At 36.3% G+C, this 19,310-nt stretch overlaps 1 protein-coding gene across 1 annotated transcript in view; it reads right to left on the bottom strand.

Annotated features, from left to right (window-relative positions):
- VAV3 (vav guanine nucleotide exchange factor 3) overlaps positions 1-19,310 on the bottom strand; it is a gene marked incomplete at both ends in the record, with an annotated part of 175,846 nt that overhangs the window by 20,497 nt on the left and 136,039 nt on the right. The window contains 2 exons of the mRNA XM_082484521.1: positions 4,924-4,989; positions 11,185-11,321. Coding sequence (XP_082340647.1) covers positions 4,924-4,989; positions 11,185-11,321 — 203 coding nt within the window. The remainder of the gene's footprint in view (positions 1-4,923; positions 4,990-11,184; positions 11,322-19,310) is intronic.

Here is a 19,310-nt window from a genome sequence, read left to right as displayed (position 1 = left end):
TTTCATACATAAAATAGCCCAATGCTACATATTGTTGAAAAATATCACTAAAATGTACACCAAATTTACAGTAACATGTATAAAATTCACTTCACGTATGGACTTAGAAAGACTGTCTACTAGGAAATACAGAGAGTTGAGGATAATCCATCTATTGTATTATATGACATCATTCATGCCTTTGTATTTGACTTGGTTAATTCTTGTACTGGATTTTAATAAGCACGAAATTTGATTCTCAAATTCAATTTGAAAAATAAAGCAAACGACAATGAGTTTGCAAAATAGATTGTATATGTATACATGAACACATGCATAGATAATGTTTTTACATGTACAAGATGCACAGTACAGCAATACCCATGAAAATCAGCATTTCATCTGGATCACATCCCACTGGTGTATGATGCTTTGGTATTACCCTACTCTTCTAAAACAACACGTGAAACTTGCACAGTGCTGAAAAATTTATTTTAGTGGAAGCTTAGCATACATCTTGCAGACTTACAACCTAATGTCATACATTCTTAGATAAGCAAATGATTTTATTTTTTTTCTTCCAGTAAAACCAAAGAATGCTTTATTATTTTCTGGAATCTACTAGAGAAAAAATTACAGTTACATTCTTCTCACATTTTTTTATTTATGATATATGGAATGTCTTCAACAGAGACTTCCAAACACAGATCAACTGAGGAAGTTATTATTATACAGGCCTACAAACGTAAATAATTGAAATCAAAATTAATTACAACTCCTACTAACTTGACCTCATGTATCAACTGAGATCTTTATTAAGTCTCTAGAACTGACCTTGAAATAAACTCCAGTGATGGGACAAAGAAAGCCTTAGCCAAAACAAAAAATCCTAAATCCCCCTGCACCCCGCACACCTACACCACCACACAAAAAAACACCTCCCTCCATATTTAATCACAGTATTCTTCAGTTAAAGTTGCAAGAGTCAAGTGATGCAAAATTTCTGTGTTAACCTGTCCAAAATGCTATGGTATATTCTAGGAGTATTGCTGAGTTAGTAATAGGTACCTTTTGAATGGAAAAAAGCAGAATAGAAAACTGTGAAGTGATTATTGAACCAAGATATTGTGAACTAGATGACAGCTGACAGTCTGAGCTGAGGGAATGTACAGAGGAACGTATTTACAACCACCTGTGTGGGTAACATTATCTTGCAACCTCCTCAAAAAAGCACAGTTACTGGAAAGCAAAATTACTAAATCATTGGAACAAGTAAGAATTGTTACAATTTCACCATGGTGTCCCTGCCCATGGCAGGGGGGTGGAACTAGATGGCCTTTAAGGTCCCTTCCAACCTAAACCATTCTATGATTTGGGCTTTCATCTTCATGCTAAGAAGCCTCAAACACTAGAGTTATATAATGCACTTACTCCAAACGCTTCACTTAAAACACTGGCTAAGTATTTTCTTACATAACTTCAGAACATTTTTTTAATGACAAAGTTTAAAAAAAAAAAAAAAAAAAAAACCAAAAACCTTAGATTAGGAATTAAATTAGTATCTCTCCTAAATTCTTTTTCTCCACAGAAGTAAAACAAAACTGCTCAGGTTTTTATGACAGGATAGGGATTTGGCTAATTTTAAATTTACTTAAGATGTAACTTCCATCCCTGCACTGTTACAATGGATTACCACGAACCAAAGTTTGCAGAGTTCCCAAAGCTCTTTGACATAATGGTCACTCAAACTAAATACATAAACACTTACTCAAATGCTTCTCAACCCAAGATTTTTATGGTAAAATTCTGAATTTTACAGGACAGCCCCAAACTTTTTTTTTTTTTTAAATAACTTCGCAGACACTAGTGTGGAACACGTTAAGGTTCTCTGTAATAAAACCAGGGTCACACATTGAGCTTGCACAACAGTAAATCTATTCAGCCGTTAAAAGAGTCATTAAGTTAGCCTAGTTCTTAGGAACGCAAAAGGACACATGCATTACTCCCAAATAGTGCAGACAAAGGGCTCTCAAGCAGTAGCATTTGTAGTAGCTGGTGGTATGCAAACCCCTTTGAAGTGCAGGGTGCCTAACACAGCCAGGTACTACCACTGGCGGCAGCAGTGGCACTTCACATCTCTATAGCTGCTGATGGTGTTACTCTGGCACCTCTACTTCTAATGGTGAGACTCGGAAAAAAGTTAACAGATTATGAATATGCTGATGAAGAATTCCTACAAGAAAAGTTTTAGTGAAGCAACCAAATGAGATATTTCAAGGCCAGCTAGGCACTTAGAGAGTCTTTATATGCTGCGAGATATTTCAGTAATACATTTCATCTACAGAAGAATTGCACCTTTAATGATTTGTATTATCCCGCATAGGACTAATTAAATAACGTGCATTCTATCAGCAGCAGGAGAAGAAAGAATAGTTAGAAAAAAAAACATTCTCCATTTGTCAAGTAGCCTAATACATTAGAAAGGATATAAAAATTCAAAGATGGTTTAAGTCCATCCTTCATAGCAGTTAAACAATAGGTAAGTAGTCCTTTTCATTAAGTTTGAATGGACATATACATACATATAAACAAGTGTTGTTCATTGTCATGAAATACAGTAAAATCAAATGTTATTCCAGAAGCTCTTGGCTCATTCTGTGCTACATATACAATGCCTCTACAGAAATGAGAAAACTGGAAGCTAGGAACCACCAGATATTACTCATATGGTGCAGAAAATGTCTACTGACATATACTACTTATTGCAACAAGAAAAAAATTGTTTATAGGTACATCTGTGAAAAGTCTGGAATATAGATATTCTGGACCTCAGCAGTTTTTCATTCAATATTCATTCCTTAAGTCTTTTGATGTATGTATTTTATGCTGTTTCTGGGCATTTTTATATCAGCTGGTTGTAAAGACTGTTAGACTTAATAATAACAGTAAAAGTTATAGCATGGTTAAAACCTGATGGATGTTTCAGTATCTTTAACTGCATCATTTATCATAATAAGATGTTTATATTTCATCCTTCCAAGTTAACAGTGGTGAAGCATCGATTTATCTTTTTGTTCTGATCATGACACTGGTTGGTAACATTTCATGAATAATATTTATTCATTCTGTAAAACTGTATTATTTTCAACACTCCTCTAAATAGTATATTTCTAAATTTAGCAGAAAGCTTTATCACTATGAAAGCAATCTTCGCAACACCCCAATAGTGTTTTTCCTAACTTTGGATATCCCACTTCCTCTGCTTTAAAGTATAGTGGTAGTTCCTAAGATGTTGCTACAGTTGCTGTTGATGATACTATATACAATGACAGACTGGGTGGTTCCAAGAACCTAATACTAATACATCACAGGTACTGCCTGTGTCCAGGACAGTGACACCATGGCATGGGAAATCCGCAACTTTTACAATAAGCAGGGGGTGGAGGGAAGAAACTGAGTTCACTTGAAGACAAGCTAAGTTCCTATGAAGTCAGTTGGGGTTGTTCAGCCTGGAGAAGAGAAGGGTCCAGGGAGACCTGAGAACAGCCTTCTAGTACCTGACGGGGCCTACGGAAAAGACAGAGAGGGACTCTTTATCAGGGAGTGGAGCAATAGGAAAAGGGGCAACGGTTTTAAACTGAAAGAGGGTAGATTCAGATTAGGTATTAGGAAGAAATTCTTTATTGTGAGGGTGGTGAAACACTGGAACAGGTTACCCAGTGAAGTTGTGAATGCCCCATCCCTGAAAGCGTTCAAGCCCAGGTTGGATGGAGCTTTGAGTAACCTGGTCTAGCGGATGGTGCCCCTGCCCATGGCAGGGGGGGGGTGGAACTAGCTGATCTTTAAGGTCCCTTCCAACTCTAACCATTCTATGATTCACATTTTCATCTTTATTCCAGATCTGTTCTCTCACCCAATCTAACGTAGCTTGTACCTACAAAGATTCTATGCATCCCTCTTCAAACAAAATTCTGAAACTCTACAGTACTAAAGATGTCTCAGGATATACTAATGTAGTTATATTCTTTAGGATCACACATATATTTGTTTTAGAAACTAAGGCACAATATAAACCTTAAAGGCATATCAAAATGCAGCCACTAACAGCTGATTCCACCTACTTATAAATACAGCGGCATACCTTGATTGCTGTAACGAAAGCAATTCTATTATTAAGTCAAAATGTTGTGAATCAAGTTAAAATAAGTTAAAGCTGTCTTAAAGCAGAGTAAGGAATATGATTCATCACTGGTTTTATGGGTTTACATCAATTAATCTCAAAACAGGGACATACAGCAATCTGATGCACAGTGTTACAGAGGGCAGAGAATGAAGGAGCAAGCATACAGTATATTAATGCATCATCACATCTCTATACAAAACTCTTCAGTACGTATTACAAAATAATTTTTCTTATCCTTATCCTGAACTTTTCTAGATTGAGAACACCCTTGCGTGAAATAAAGGCAGGTGAGAACCTACAAAGAGGAGAAAATTTATCGAGCAGTCTAAATTCAAAGTTTTATATTAGTTTTATTTACTTTTACACATTTTTAAACCCACTGCTTATGGTGTAATCCCTCTCTCTAACCCAAAGTGACTGGGGAATAGATTAGAACCTCAGCATTCTCACCTTACTGCTGGGGACAGAAGGAAAGTGCACTTTCACATAACATGTGTTTGTTCTATACTCTGGAAACTCTTTAGAGAGTTCAATTTATTAATATTCCCAAAAGTTAAATCTGCTTCTCTGACATGTTTTCTTGACATGTCCTATAACCGAAAGTATTAGAATGCTATATATTAAGCAATATTGAACATACCATGAAAACACAAAGGAACAAGAAACAACATGATTTTCTTAAGGTAAGATTAATAAAGCGATAGTATGAACTAGGCAGTTTTTCTGGAAGATGGCAAACAGAATTACACAACTGTACTTACACATGGGCTAGGCTTTACTGCATCACTTGGGAAGAATCCAAGCTCTCCTGTTGTTAGATTTCTGCCCTAGAAAAAACCCAAAATTTTCCATTTTTGAGACATAATGGGGATTAATAGTAAATAATAATACATGCACAGGAATATAGGACAATAAGAGTATATCAAAGTTTAAAATAAAATGCTGTTCCAATAAAGCATTACTCAACAGTTGTGTAGGTTTTGTTGTGGTTTTTTTTTGGTTTGGTTTTATTTATTTATATAATTAAATAATAATTATAGCTGATACACCTGAGAGCTCTGAGAGATGAGATCCCAGAAGGGGACTGAGAGCCTGGGTTGTGATTCCCAGTTCTGTCAATGTCCGATATCTTCATTGACATTAATTGTCTCCTTCAAGTTACTTCCTCCTCAGTTGGCATCACTCTAGTGAGAGCGACCACAATGCAACATTACAGACCCCCAAAATAACTACACTACAACGCAGCAGCAGTTGCGACACCTGAGAAATCATGCTAACTCCAATGGGAACTTGCAGCTAATAACCCATCAGCCAATTCAGATACAAAGTTAAGGGTTTCCATAAGTGATGCAAATCATGGGAAATCAGGTGGGCACAAGACCACTAGCAGAATTAAAGATTAACTCTCTGTCTACGATACAGTCACAACATGGCGTAGATGCGCCCACACAACTGGGAGACCAGCTGCAGAAATGCATCCAGCATGGCCCAAACCGAGCTTTTTATGCAATACAACTGCTGCCCCGAAGTTGAAGGACCACCAGCTTACTCAGGGCTTCTAAAGGTCAAAAGTGACCTGATCATCAGAGCCATGCCTCAGCAGCTCACAATTCACCATGAAGCTCTCTCTCCCTGAAGAATGCCTCCTCAGCTACACAGAACAGCAAAATAAAACCACCTTTCTAGTGCTAGTAAAAATTTGGCTGTGACCATGCTGACCATATTTTTCAGAGCAGAAGAGAGCACATAGCTAAAATTTCTAAGCACAGATACATAAAATGAAGGCATCACAATGTGTATTTTGGCAAACAAATGTTTTGATTTGACAAACTTTTAAAAGCACATAAATGCCTAACCTCCATTAAATCTAATATATTAACTGTAAACATAATATACTGTCAGCATTTGGCAACAACAGTAAGAATGAGTACTTTACAAGCATCGCAATCTTGAAAATCACATTTATTTTTTATTGTTGATTGCTCACCTGCAACATGAAAAAATTAAAAGGGGGAAAAAATGTTTCAGCAACAGACATGGAATTTCTTTGGGGTTTTAGTTCATTCTGTTTGTGTAACACTAAATGTAATTGTACCCTAATACCACCTCACAAAACAGAATTCAGCAATTTCAAACAGGGTAGAGATGTCCCAGCTATCACAGTACCATAACTGTCCCAGCTGAAACCAGGACAGCCATGAATGTAACAACCCAAGAAAGGCTTTGTCTTCTGAAGTCAAGCTTCACATGCGATAACTGCAGATGGCTTTGTTAGTTAAGTAAAAGCAAATCCTTAAACAGAACAGAGAGGGCAGAGAGGAACCTAATGAAATCCAACAAGGGTAAATGTAAGGTACTGCATCTGGGGAGCAATAACCCCACGCATCAGTACAGGTTGAGGGCTGACTTCCTGGAGAGCAGCTCTGTGGAAAGGGACCTGGGAGTCCTGGTGGACAACAGGATGACCATGAGCCAGCAATGTGCCCTGGCGGCCAAGAGGGCCAATGGCATCCTGGGGTGCATCAAAAAGAGTGTGGCCAGCAGGTCGAGGGAGGTCATCCTCCCCCTCTACTCTGCCCTGGTGAGGCCGCATCTGGAGTACTGTGTCCAGTTCTGGGCTCCCCAGTTCAAGGAAGACAGGGATCTGCTGGAGAGGGTCCAGCAAAGGGCTACGAAGATTATTAGGGGATTAGAACATCTTTCATATGAGGAAAGGCTGAGGAACTTGGGTCTCTTTAGTCTAGAGAAAAGAAGAATGAGGGGGGATCTTATTAATGCTTTCAAATACTTAAAGGGAGGATGCCAGAGGGATGGGAGGAGTCTTTTTTCAGTGGTGCCCATTGATAGGACGAGGGGTAATGGGCACAAGCTTGAACATAGGAAGTTCCATCTTAACATGAGGAGGAACTTCTTCACTTTGAGGGTGGCAGAGCACTGGAACAGGCTGCCCAGAGAGGTTGTGGAGTCTCCCACTCTGGAGACGTTCAAAACCCGCCTGGACGCTGTCCTGTGCAACCTGTTGTAGGTGACCCTGCTCTGGCAGGGGGGTTGGACTAGATGATCTCCAGAGGTCCCTTCCAACCCTGACTATTCTGTGATTCTGTAACCGTTTCATTTATTACACGTTGCTGAAAGAACAGCTCACCTTAAAATGCTCTGTCAATAATGAGCTCATGCAAATAATTTGATAACATCCTTAGAAGACTAAGTTATTTCATTTACCTTTAGAAATCCTAGCTAAATTCATCAAGGCTTGGTGTCACTATACACAAAATCATGACCTGTTGTCAGATGATGATTTTAAAATTTAAGAGCTATCCACCAACTCATTAACAGCAGCAAAATTATTATGCCACCATACTTCACTTCTACTAATCATTTCTTTCTGCTTTGTTTCCTGCTTGCTAATTGCTTATTGTTTGATGAGTAAGCATTTTCCTTGAACACTGCCCTATAATGGCTTACGGTCATTATAAAAGCAGAAGCAAAGGACTGGACAGAACTAGTTTTAAAATGTATAGTATGTATACACTATTACATTGAATTTCTAAATTATTATATTCTATCTTAAAATTTATATTACATGTATGTGTATGTATGTGTCCATACATATTCATATATATAAGGGCAAATGAAGCCCTTCAGTTCATTTCTTTCAATGACACTCTCAGCAAGACTAGAGGCTGATTCACGAGTCTTGTACCTGAGGGAGACTTCCTGAAGCTATTCAACACATTTGCTCTATATTTCCAGACTGCTGCCTGCTACTTAGCTATGCAATGCCCATTAACTTCATTGGACAGACACAGAACTAGAACTCCAGGATAGCTAAAATTTATAAATTATCATGTCCTTCTCCCATTTTCATTTGTTTTCTGCAGTGTGGTGAAGAGAGAAAGGACACAGACAAAAAATTACAAATCAAATTACAAACCAAAAGGAAAAGAAAGGCACTTTCAAAAGGCACTTTTATAAGGTACTTTTACAGTGCTGCCTTCCCAGTGTTTTGATTTTATATCATAAATATATTTACAATATACTTAACGCCTCTTGGCTGTTTGCAGCAGGACCACTAACTCCTGAAGCATTAGAAAGTACATCTGTAATAGCTATTACTTGATATGGGTTCAATCTGCATCAAAGAAAAGCTGGTTTTGAAAAAGGAAAGAATCAGTCCAGGAAATATCTGTATTCTTTCGGCATACTTGAGAAACACGATTGCCTGAGGATGGTGGGTAATTGCAATGCAAACCTGTAAAACTAGAATTACATTATAACTTATAGCAGGCATTGTGGCACCCCTGAAAGCCTACCCTCAGGTTAAGCAGGTACCGATTTACTCAGACCAAACTCAGAAGAGGAGAGAAATATTCACATCTGTAATAAAAATCTGACTACTTCAAAGCTGCACTACTACAGCTGAAACAACCAGGAGTGCTCCAGTTAAGGGGTCCGAAATTTCCATTTAAAACACCAAGTTTTCTCGTCCCTGCCCTCCTTGAGCCCTTCTTCCTTTTCTCATTTCATTCTGCAAGTGATGTTAGCCGAGCACCAACTAGGCAAGCAGCGTGGCTCTTCTAGTCTTGCACCTTGATGGAGCACAGCAAAGCAGTCATGCATAAGGGGATGCATTAGTATCAGCACAAGACCGTCCTTCTCTTTATACGCAGCCAGGTGCTTACTGAGGGGAGTAAAATGACTTGTGACGGTATCAACCCCCCTATATTACACATTCTCTTTGAAGAAAGCTTAGATTTTGGATGATACAGTGAAGAGGCAGAAAGCAAATTCATAGAATTTAGAAATGCTTATCCCAGCAATCTTATTGTCTCTGTGATCACTCAGTTTGCCTCTCAGAGAAGTATTTACTGTTTCATAAAGAAAAAAACCCATCCTTCTGTTTTCCAGACTGCATAACAGGTAGATTCATATGAGTATATGGTCTTGAATTACTACAGAACTTACCACAATAAGTGGTAACTTACCACACCATTATTGTGGTAAGTTCTGTAGTAATTCTGTAGTAAGTAAACAAGTAAAAACTGTTGTTCAGGATGATTGATCTACAATCATTCATACATTAACTTATCAGAATTTTAATGTCTATCAAAACACATTTGATCGCATTTAAGCTATAATTTAAGCATTGCCTAGTAACTTGTGGTGTTTATTTGATGTACTGTAAATAACGAAAAATTATACTTAAACCACACATACTTACCTATTACAAGCACTAGAATTTCTAAACTGAGTGACGGTCAACTTAAAAATCCATTCTAATATTAGTCTTTCAGGTCAGCTGTAAATTCCTCTAAAATGCCTCTTGAATAAAACTTAGATTTTAATACAAATTGTGTTTTGCAGGTTTTTTTCTTAATAGGCCTTTTCAAATGCAGATGTCATTACAAGACATCTTGTGCAAAAAAAAAAAAAAAAAAAATCCTGAATGATGCTAATGGAGATGACAATTTCCATTAAGATTCAAATCTATTATTAAGGCTTCTGGGGAAAAAGCTTTCTGGTTTCTGCTAGTTAAACACAGTGAGATTCTAGCTAAATTCTTTAACATGATAGGTACAAATAACATCTAAGACAAATTCCAGTAGATTGAGCTGACAGATGTATATGAATGTGGTGATAGGATCAGTCCCACAAGGTGCCGATAATTCTGGCTTGTACACAGTGTATTAGTTAGATGATTACCTTCTATCCAGTCTGAAATCACAAGTGTGCTTAAATGTTTCTTTGCTTCAGAACTCAAGACCTTGTAGAATATAAGATCTCTGGATCAGAATTCAAGACCTTGCCCTACATATAAAACTACATAGGTGAAAATCTGCCAACCAATGTTTGAAAAAATTTATTTTGAGTGGCTTGAAATATCTATGGTCTGCTAAACAACGGGTTGGGGGGGTGGTTTGCTTGTTGGATTGGGGTTTTTTTGCAGGGGTGATGGTGTTACAGTTACTTATATATTTTTAAATAGATAAAGCAATTCTATTGTTTATTACTTCCCCTGGTTAAATGTTTTTCAGGATGATGCTGTGGCATAGGAACAGAATTCATTGATTCAGTCCTGAAGAGTTTGGAGAAGATTCAATCCTCACTGAAGCCAGCAAATAAAACCAGTATGACCTAACTCATGTAACAAACCAAGCAGTTCTTATAATTATATTCATTAACAAAACTTATAGCCTCAAAGAAAAAAGAAAATCATGAAGGCAAACACAGGAACAACAATTCAAGACAACGACAGATGCTTCCCAGTTGTTGCTCTATTAAAATCATGGAAGTTCTTCTATTTAGCTCTATTTCCTTTTATCCAATAATATCAGTTTTACGCAGGATTCTAGTACGAACAATTAAGAAAACAATAAAGAAAAATGAGACATGCTTTAATGCATTTATCTTTAAAGTGAATGCAAGACAGCATTTTGAACCTGTGTATAGTTCCCAAGTAAAAAGAAATTTCAGTAACACTAGTAGTGATGCAAATCATGTGATACTGAATTTTGCCATCAATAGAATATATTTTTCCCATGTACATAATAAACTGCCTTTAACTGACTTGAGAGGTCGTCAAGAAGTTTAGGTGTGGTTCTGTTTTACAGAGCTATTTTTCTCCTCTATAAAACTAATATTTGTAACTGGGTTTTGCCAATATAGCTTAGTTCTGCTATGTTAGAGAAGCAGTGACTGAAAATTCACAGGACTTTGCTGTTTATGTGCCAAACACTCTCCTTAGCTCCTATAATTTCACTAGAAGGCTTGCTAGCAATGCCATCTTCTTGCAAATTTATTCACTGGGACTTTTACTCTAAGGGAGCAAGAACGAAGCTGTATATAACATAGGAACTACTGATACTTCAAAAGTAAAAATAGTTGTATTAGACATTTATTTTGGTTAAAACAAAAAGATCTTTTGTTGTTCAAAAAGGAAAAAAGCTATAAGACCAATATATCAATACGAATTTAATATCTGTGACTAATGCAATATAGCCATTTGCTAAATGATACAATACCTGCCAAAATAAGCTATGTGCATCTCCTCTAATTAGTTCAATAGTGTCCCCAATCTGAATATGCAATGGTGGACCATCTTGTGTTGCTGGCTGTGGTATTCCGTTGTAGTTTCGAATGACTTGCATTTTTGGTAAACCTGAACAAACAAACAAACAAACAAACAAAAGAAATAAACAAAACATAAGTCAGCATATATTTTTAGCTAATGACAATTTATAAAATCTGAAGACCACAAAAGCAACCAATCAACAGGGAGACACTAGGTCTTTACTAGGTACCCGACTAAGGCACTAAGGCAATGCCTTAGTACTACACCACATACAACCTAATAAAAAAGAACTACTTTGAAAAAACATCTTTGTAGTCCCTTCTTCCTGGGGTAAAGTTGATTTCATGTCTCTGGAGACTTTCCTCTAAATGTGCATCCCTGGCTCTGCATAAGGTTCAAATATTAAGATTATGTCTGTAGTTCAAGGCAAAAATTGTGATGAACTAGTACTAAAGACACAAATATGGATAATCTCATCAGCGTTCAATCGGTATTACCAAAAAGCCTACTGCTGATATGAACATGCCCAAGACAGTAAGGATGACAAACCTTCTAGGCTTCTTATAATACCTTTTTTTTTTTTTTTTAAATTTTCAGGTTTTGACAATATTTTTGGATGCATGTAGCAGAGCCTGGATCAATTTAAGGTTTTGTTTTCAAGACAAGAACTCTAGCTGCACACTAGTTCTTCCACATCAATACTGGCTGCATCTAGACAGCTGATCTAATTTTTTTAATTCTTTTTTTTAAGGGAGCAATCCATTTCTTGAGACACAAAATATTTTCCACAAAGATTAGTCTCTCTGCCTGTAAAAAGAATTAAATCATTGTTTATAACCATAGTGCCACAGCCCTCCACAAACATATCAAAAGGGGGGTGGAGAGACAGGATGTCAGCTGGAAGAGAAAACTGTGGGTACTGTAACTCCATGTTCTTATAACATTTTTTTAAAAAAAACACTTAAAGGATTAGGGACAGCCAGCGTATTGCACTAAAAGAGTGTGCTGTGATATTATAAGTATATTTAACTCAAGTGAAGTACCACCCACTTTACAACAAACATAGTAAAAACTTAAAAGCTTTTAGAAAAGCATTTTTTGTACTCTATACTGCCAAGGAAAGCATCATTTTAACAGAACAGATCTATTTTTAATAACTCTCCCCCCATCTTTAAATAAAACTTTATATAATAATTTCCCTGGTTTTAACTGCACTTTGGATGTTAAAAATGCTACAATTAAGTGGGCATATCCATTTATAATCTTAACCAGAAAGGTTTTGGTTAAGTAAGATTTTATAAAAATGTATATTAATAAATACAAACAAGAGTGAAAGCACACAAAGTCAAGGTAGCTAGGCAGCCATATTTAACCAGTTTCTTGCTGTAGAGTCATTATTAACTTAACTCTAACAATAAAGGATCAGCAGGCCGACAAAAAACCTATTTCTGTTGCAAGATCACTACTGTAATTTAGGTGGCAAGAGTTACAAATATCCATGATCTCATCTAAATTGTATGAAACATGAAAGATAACCTTTAATAATTACTACTGTCTGTATTTAAGAATAAATACTAATCCAAAGTGCTGATGAAACGTTAAGCAAATAATACCAGCTCTTACGTTACTCAACCCAAACCACACCATTACTTTTACTATTTCTTCAAGTTACCCGGCTTACTTAAAAAGAGCACCTAATTATTAGTAAGCCATTATTCCACTTAGGTAAATACTAGACTTTGCTTGATTTCTCAGTTGAAGGCTGTCATGATTTCAAATACCGATTCAGCATCAACAAATGTTGCATCTATTGTGTGGCAAACAGAAAAAATGCTGCATACAAGTATTTACTCAAAGCTGACAACTTTGTCCTAATGCAAGGAAACGCCCTCATTACAATCAATATAAATGGTAGCTCTGCATATGTGATAAATAAACTGTAATCATGCACTCAGAGACATAGTTGGAAATCGAAACAAATGCACAAAAAGGTATTCAGGTGATGAAACCTTCTATCAGTTGATTTTATCACATTTTTAGTGTGCAGACACAATATACTTAAACCACCTTTGTATTGATCTCATCAGAAGATAATCAGGAAATACTCTCATGAACTTGAACTTTTCAGTGCACATCCTGGCTTTTTTTAAAGATACTATACTGCTGAAATTATTAATCATAAACACGTGTAAAATTACTTTTATTTCTATTTCACTGATAATTACGATTATTGGCATCTCTGAAAACCAGGCCAAGATAACGTGGGGAAATAATTGTGCTGTGTCAACTAGCAGAATTATTCAAAAGGTACCACAGAACTAATCATATTAAAATATATCATTCTTAGAACAGTTGTGTATAATTCAATATGCTCAATTCTGTAAAATCCTGCAGCAATTCTGATTACAAAATTCCCTTGGCAGGTAAAATATTTAAAGATTTGATCTAACACCTCTCGACATCACTAAAAATAATCCCATTTATTTAAATAGGCTTTCGGGTTAGGGTCTTAGTCTTAACAGAGTTCACTATCTTGCTTCATATCCCTTCTTAAAACTTTTGCCATAATGTCTATAGAAACTGTGACAACTACAATGTTGATATGCTGCAGCTGCTCTCTACTATGGTGACCAACAAATCTTATCCTTCTACTGCAATTTACTACCTACTTTTATCCAGTTGTCATCTTTGGTCTACTTCAGAGTTACTTGTGCTCGGAGTTACTTGTACTCTTTGTTATGAATACACACTACCTAGCACAATGTACATGCACTATCACCGGACCTAGATAAATCAGCATCTGGAATAACAGGGATACATGGCTGGGATTCCCATACGTTGCAATAATACAGAACATCATTGTGATTTCATTAATGACTGTATTACTTTCATTCACTCACTTTAGTAATGATACTGTGTGCTAACATCAAGGCCATCGATCAAAGGTGCATGTATAAACAAGGGAAATTATATTCTGGTGCTAATTATTTAAGCACAGATTAGATTTGACTCAGATTCTGAGAAGTACTTTGTACCTCGAAGTACAACAAGGCCTAAACCGTGACACTAAGTCACAGAGAATATATTCATTTCAGTATCAGCAATACCAGACATGCATAGACAGCCTGTATTGATCAAAGATATAAAAGTAGTGAATGTGCAACTAATGTGTTCTACTCATATGAAAGTATCATCAAAAGGACCTCTCCCTGTTACATATTTCAAACATTTTTTCTAGGAACAAAAGACTAAATAAAGTCTTTGAATTAATCAGTCAGAAAGAAGCACATACTATTACGGAACAGCTATTTTTCCACAGATAAACGTTCTTCTCAGAACTTCCCTTATATCACCATTAAGCACAGAAGAAATAAACGGAGTACAGAAAAGTTAATAAACTGATGTATAGTCAAAGAGCTCCAAACAGAATATTCAACTTTCTTTTCACCATATAATTACAGATTTGATAACAGTAGCTCAGAAACAGTTTAGCAGATTAACATTGAGATAGTGTACATTTAATTGGACAGAATCTGGTCAGCCCTTCACCTCCTAACCTATACAAAGTACACTGGTGTGTGATGGACCAAGTCCCATCCATCGTTGTCGCAGGAAACAACTCATACAATCTTTCAGCTGTTCAGCAAGCTTATCCTAAAACTAATTTGTTCCTACTGTTCGTTTCAGAACTTTATTCTCTGAGCATTTAGAATCTTCTGCTTTCCAGCATAAATTAGTTCATGGCCAACTTACATCCATCTAGAAGTCTGAATAGTTCTTTTCCTTGTCTGCATTTATTTTCATAATGCAGTTATAGAGAGCAATCATACCCCTTTTAACCTTCATTTTGCTAGGCTAAATGAGCCAAGTTCTTTTACCTTCCTCTCGTAACTTATCAATTCCTCTGAGGCAGTATACCAACTGCTTTACTGAAGTTTAGACAGACAAGATTTAGAATATTTTCCTTGTCTATCTTGAAATTTCATTCTTAATTGGCACATGGATTCATTACAACTATACTCATTAAGAATCCTGAGTACTTGCTGTAATATAATAATACAGACAAGAAAAAGCGGTATGTTACAGAAACCTGAAATGTTTTAAGTGTAATTGTGGACTATTTGTGTTAGAAACGTTATAGAAACATTATGTATCAATTAGTAAAATGTGAAATATGAAAAGCATTAGAGACACTGCCATTGAGATGTACATAGCTGCAGTACTGAGAGTATGTGACAACTACAGAAAACTTCTGGAAACATATCTGGCACAAAAATGTTATTCATTAATATCTTTAAAAGCAGATAAAATTCCAGCACAAAAGGACAAGGTCAGGATTTCAGCCATGCATTATTAAAATTAATGTTAAAAATCCCATTGGGTTCCATGAGGTCAGATTTCCACATGACTGAAAGCTTTTGTCAGGAAACTTCCTAATTTAAAGATGCAAAACTAGCCTGGCAGTTTCCAAACTTGAAATCAAAAAGCAAATTGATCCAGTTATTCCACCTACAAACAGCTGAAATTTACTTCACTTGAAAACCAGGAAAACCCTCAGATTCCTAGAAAAGTCTTCATAGCCAAGCTCTGGGTCACAGACACAACACAAATTGATGATCTAAACTGTAGATCATGAGAAGAGCAGAAAGCCTGCTAGAGTCAGGGTTTAAAGTACCAATTTGGCTACATTATAGAAAAATAAAACATTTCATAATTCATACCACGCATTTGAGTATCTCATCTCATAGTTATGAGTCAAGGAAGAAGGTTACATTTTAGAATTAATACATAATACATAGTAAATTATAATACCCATTATATACAAAATTATGAGAACATATAAACTACTTGTATTCCTTACAGCAGCTCTGCATTTGTGAATGGTTTGAATGACCCTCGGAGTTTCATGCAGAGATTCAAAAATGTTATTTTTTGCTAACAACATGCATAATGCATGCCCTATGATGACCTCTATCTGTCAAAATTGATTCCAGCATCTGTTATTTCCAAGCAATGCAGAATATGGTTTACGCTTTGGGGAGGGATCACTTTAACATACAGAATAATGACACAGAGTATAGATGACCATGGTTCAAAGGTGAATTTGTGGATATACTACGTACTATTAGCACAAAGATGTAAACCAGCTTTGTCTGCATTAAACATCCATTCCTAGTTAATATGAGTCTTGAAGGAAAACTTCTTTTTTCTCTAGGGAAAATATAGCCTAGTCACCAAATATTTATAACCTGATGCAAAAAACACTAATGTAATGGAAGAAAGCCTCCTGACCTCATGAGGCTTTGAATCTGAAACAGAATTTGAGGCTATCTGATAAGGCCACATGTTTCCAGAAACTCAACACAATGACATCTGTCTTTCATATAGGAAATGACATGAAGTCTCATTAATTCTGTGCTTTCTTCCACCAAAAGGGTGTCTGTTTGGACACTCTGAACTTGCATTAAACCTTTTTGGTTTATATTTTTGCAGCTACCAAAATAGGGAATGCAGCTCTGCTGAGGAACAGGCTGACATTTAGCAATTGATAAGCCTTCCATAGCAAAGAAAAGAAGAAATCCTCTATCTCAAATCTCAGAGTAGGTGCATCTCCAGCCTTCTTCACCCTCCAACCAGAAAACGAGGGCAAAGTAATCCACAGCAGCGTCTCATTGGATTAAATGCCTTAACAGTGACCCACAGTAACACAAATCATTTTAACAGCACAAACTAAAGACACACAGGCAAAGGAGACCTTGTATTTAAATAAAAGTGAAGAAATCTAAAATTAGCATTTACACCACGGTAAGCAAAGTTAGATTGTGAAGGTTTCAGATCAATGAGCATAACTGCAGATAATAAAGTAACAAGGAGTTACGATAAAAAAGAAAAAGGAAAGAGGAAAGAGATGGGTTGATAAGGAGAACAGTGTGAAGAGCAGGTGGACAGTTATACCTGCCATCTGAGCATCCATGCTCACCAGCTTTGCCACCTTTTTTGTCAATGTCTTCATCCAAAACTAATATTATTAAAAGCTCGTTAAAAATAAGCTCTATTCTGAGCATGGACTACATGAAAACAAAGTCCTTCATCATTCTCTATTCATTCTTGTCCTGGTTTGAGGCCCAAATCATGACAGTTCTTCAAATCAGCTCTGTTTAAAATTCCTGTTCCTAATGTTTTTGTTGCAGAATTAACAGTACGCTGGATTCCTCTCTCTTGTATTTATCAAGAGAGATGCTTCTTACTTCCTCATCAGTGTCAGCTATCTCCACAACCAGTGGAAGCGAATAGCTTTGTCCAGTTACTGCCGAAGGCAAAACTTGTCTAGAAGAACTTCTCAACTAGTGAGAAGACACGAGAAAAGCAACACTACATAATCACTTACAAAAAAACACTTACGTTCCATTTCTGGGGCTGTCTATTAATGACACTAAAGAAAATCATTAGGTTTTTTGTACTTATGACAAGTACTTGACCAAGTACTTATGACACAAATTACAGAACTCATGTACATGAAACATGCCAGCACAGTCTTTTAAGTGCAGTCTTCGGAGTGGCAATGATTTAAATAATTACTATTGGACAAAATTAATACAATGAATAAGTACATAGACATGCCTCAAAGAAGATATTTTAATTGAAATTTTAATTCTCCCAGTTGTAAGTCATTATTTTTGTATGTCATCATAATTAAAAATTCTAATTTTAGATATTGCTTATAAGCCTTACATTCAGGCAAGATGACTGAAATGCTGACAGTGCCTAAGAATCAGGTTTGAATATTTCACTTGTCTTCTCTTAGCTATTTTGTCTGAACGCTCTTCAACAGTCTAATATTTTTCATATGACTAACCACAAGCCCTGAGTTTGCTGCTTGACTCAATTTTAAGTCAAAAAACATCAGAAGGATGATTATTAAAACATTTAACAGTTACCAAGAGTCTTACTCAACTAACTGTTTAAGCTTCTGCTCATAAAGGTATAGAAGTAGAGCAGCCCTGGTAGGGCATTCTTCCATAAACAGAGAAGTCACAATCACCAGGGAGGGTGCAAAACTCTTCACTATCTCATAATTCAGATGACAAATTTGTAATGCACTCCAAACCACATCTGATAAATATTCACATTTCTCTTCCACTTACACAGAAACAGGCGATTTAAACACTGTCATCATAGAGGTCAATTACTGAAGAAATTCTTTTTTTTCTTTTTTTTTTTTTCTTTACAGTGCTAGCCCTGCTTTCTGTAACTGTCCTTCCTCAACTGTTCCTACCATCATACCTCCTTAAAAACCTTCTTGAAGCAGCCTTTAGGGTTCTTTCCAGTCCTTTACTACCTGTCGAATCTTCTATAGTTATTCAAACACTCAATTTTTCCACCATGTCTATTTAATGCTGCATATATAAGCTGTATTCTTGGCAGAGACCTCTGCAAAAATGGTCAACCATCAACCAAAATGAAGATGTGTGGGAGGAAAAAAATCTGTCTGCTAACAGTCTGATCAACAACTTGTTATCAGAAACAGAAAAACACCACAACTCAGGAAGTCCTTTTGCATCTTCAGGTTTTGTAGACCCGATCATTAGCAAAAAAGCGCCCTGATAAGTAACTGTATCTCCATTTTCCAGATAAGATCCACACAAAACTTGGAACTACATTGCAGATCATAGCAGGAGTTCATTACAAGGAAAATAAACAAGTCTAGGCTATGTTATTCAATTTATATGTTTACATTTTTGAAATTGTGTGATTTCTGAACTATTTCTACGCAGTTTTTTTTACATCAGTAGTTTCTTGTTTACATTACAGTAGTTTCTTTTGCTTAAAGAATGATGCATAGATAAACAGACATCTTCCCCTGCTCTGAATATCAGTATTTGATGCAAATGTTTTTTCAGCAAAGACACTTGAAGATAACTCTCTCTTTATGCTTAGTGATAATATGAGCAGCATTAATAAAATTAGCAGCATAGGAACATGGACACCCACTGAGGTAGACAATCCCCTCTCAGTAGCAGCTTTAAGTTTTCAGGTCTTCCAAGTCAAGGCCAAACTTAATGCTTATCTTAGTGC

This window comes from Vanellus vanellus, assembly GCF_965231255.1.
Source record: "Vanellus vanellus genome assembly, chromosome: 5".
NCBI lineage: Eukaryota > Metazoa > Chordata > Aves > Charadriiformes > Charadriidae > Vanellus > Vanellus vanellus.
Note: the sequence above shows the minus strand (reverse complement) of the source record. Positions and strands in the feature narration are given on the sequence as shown.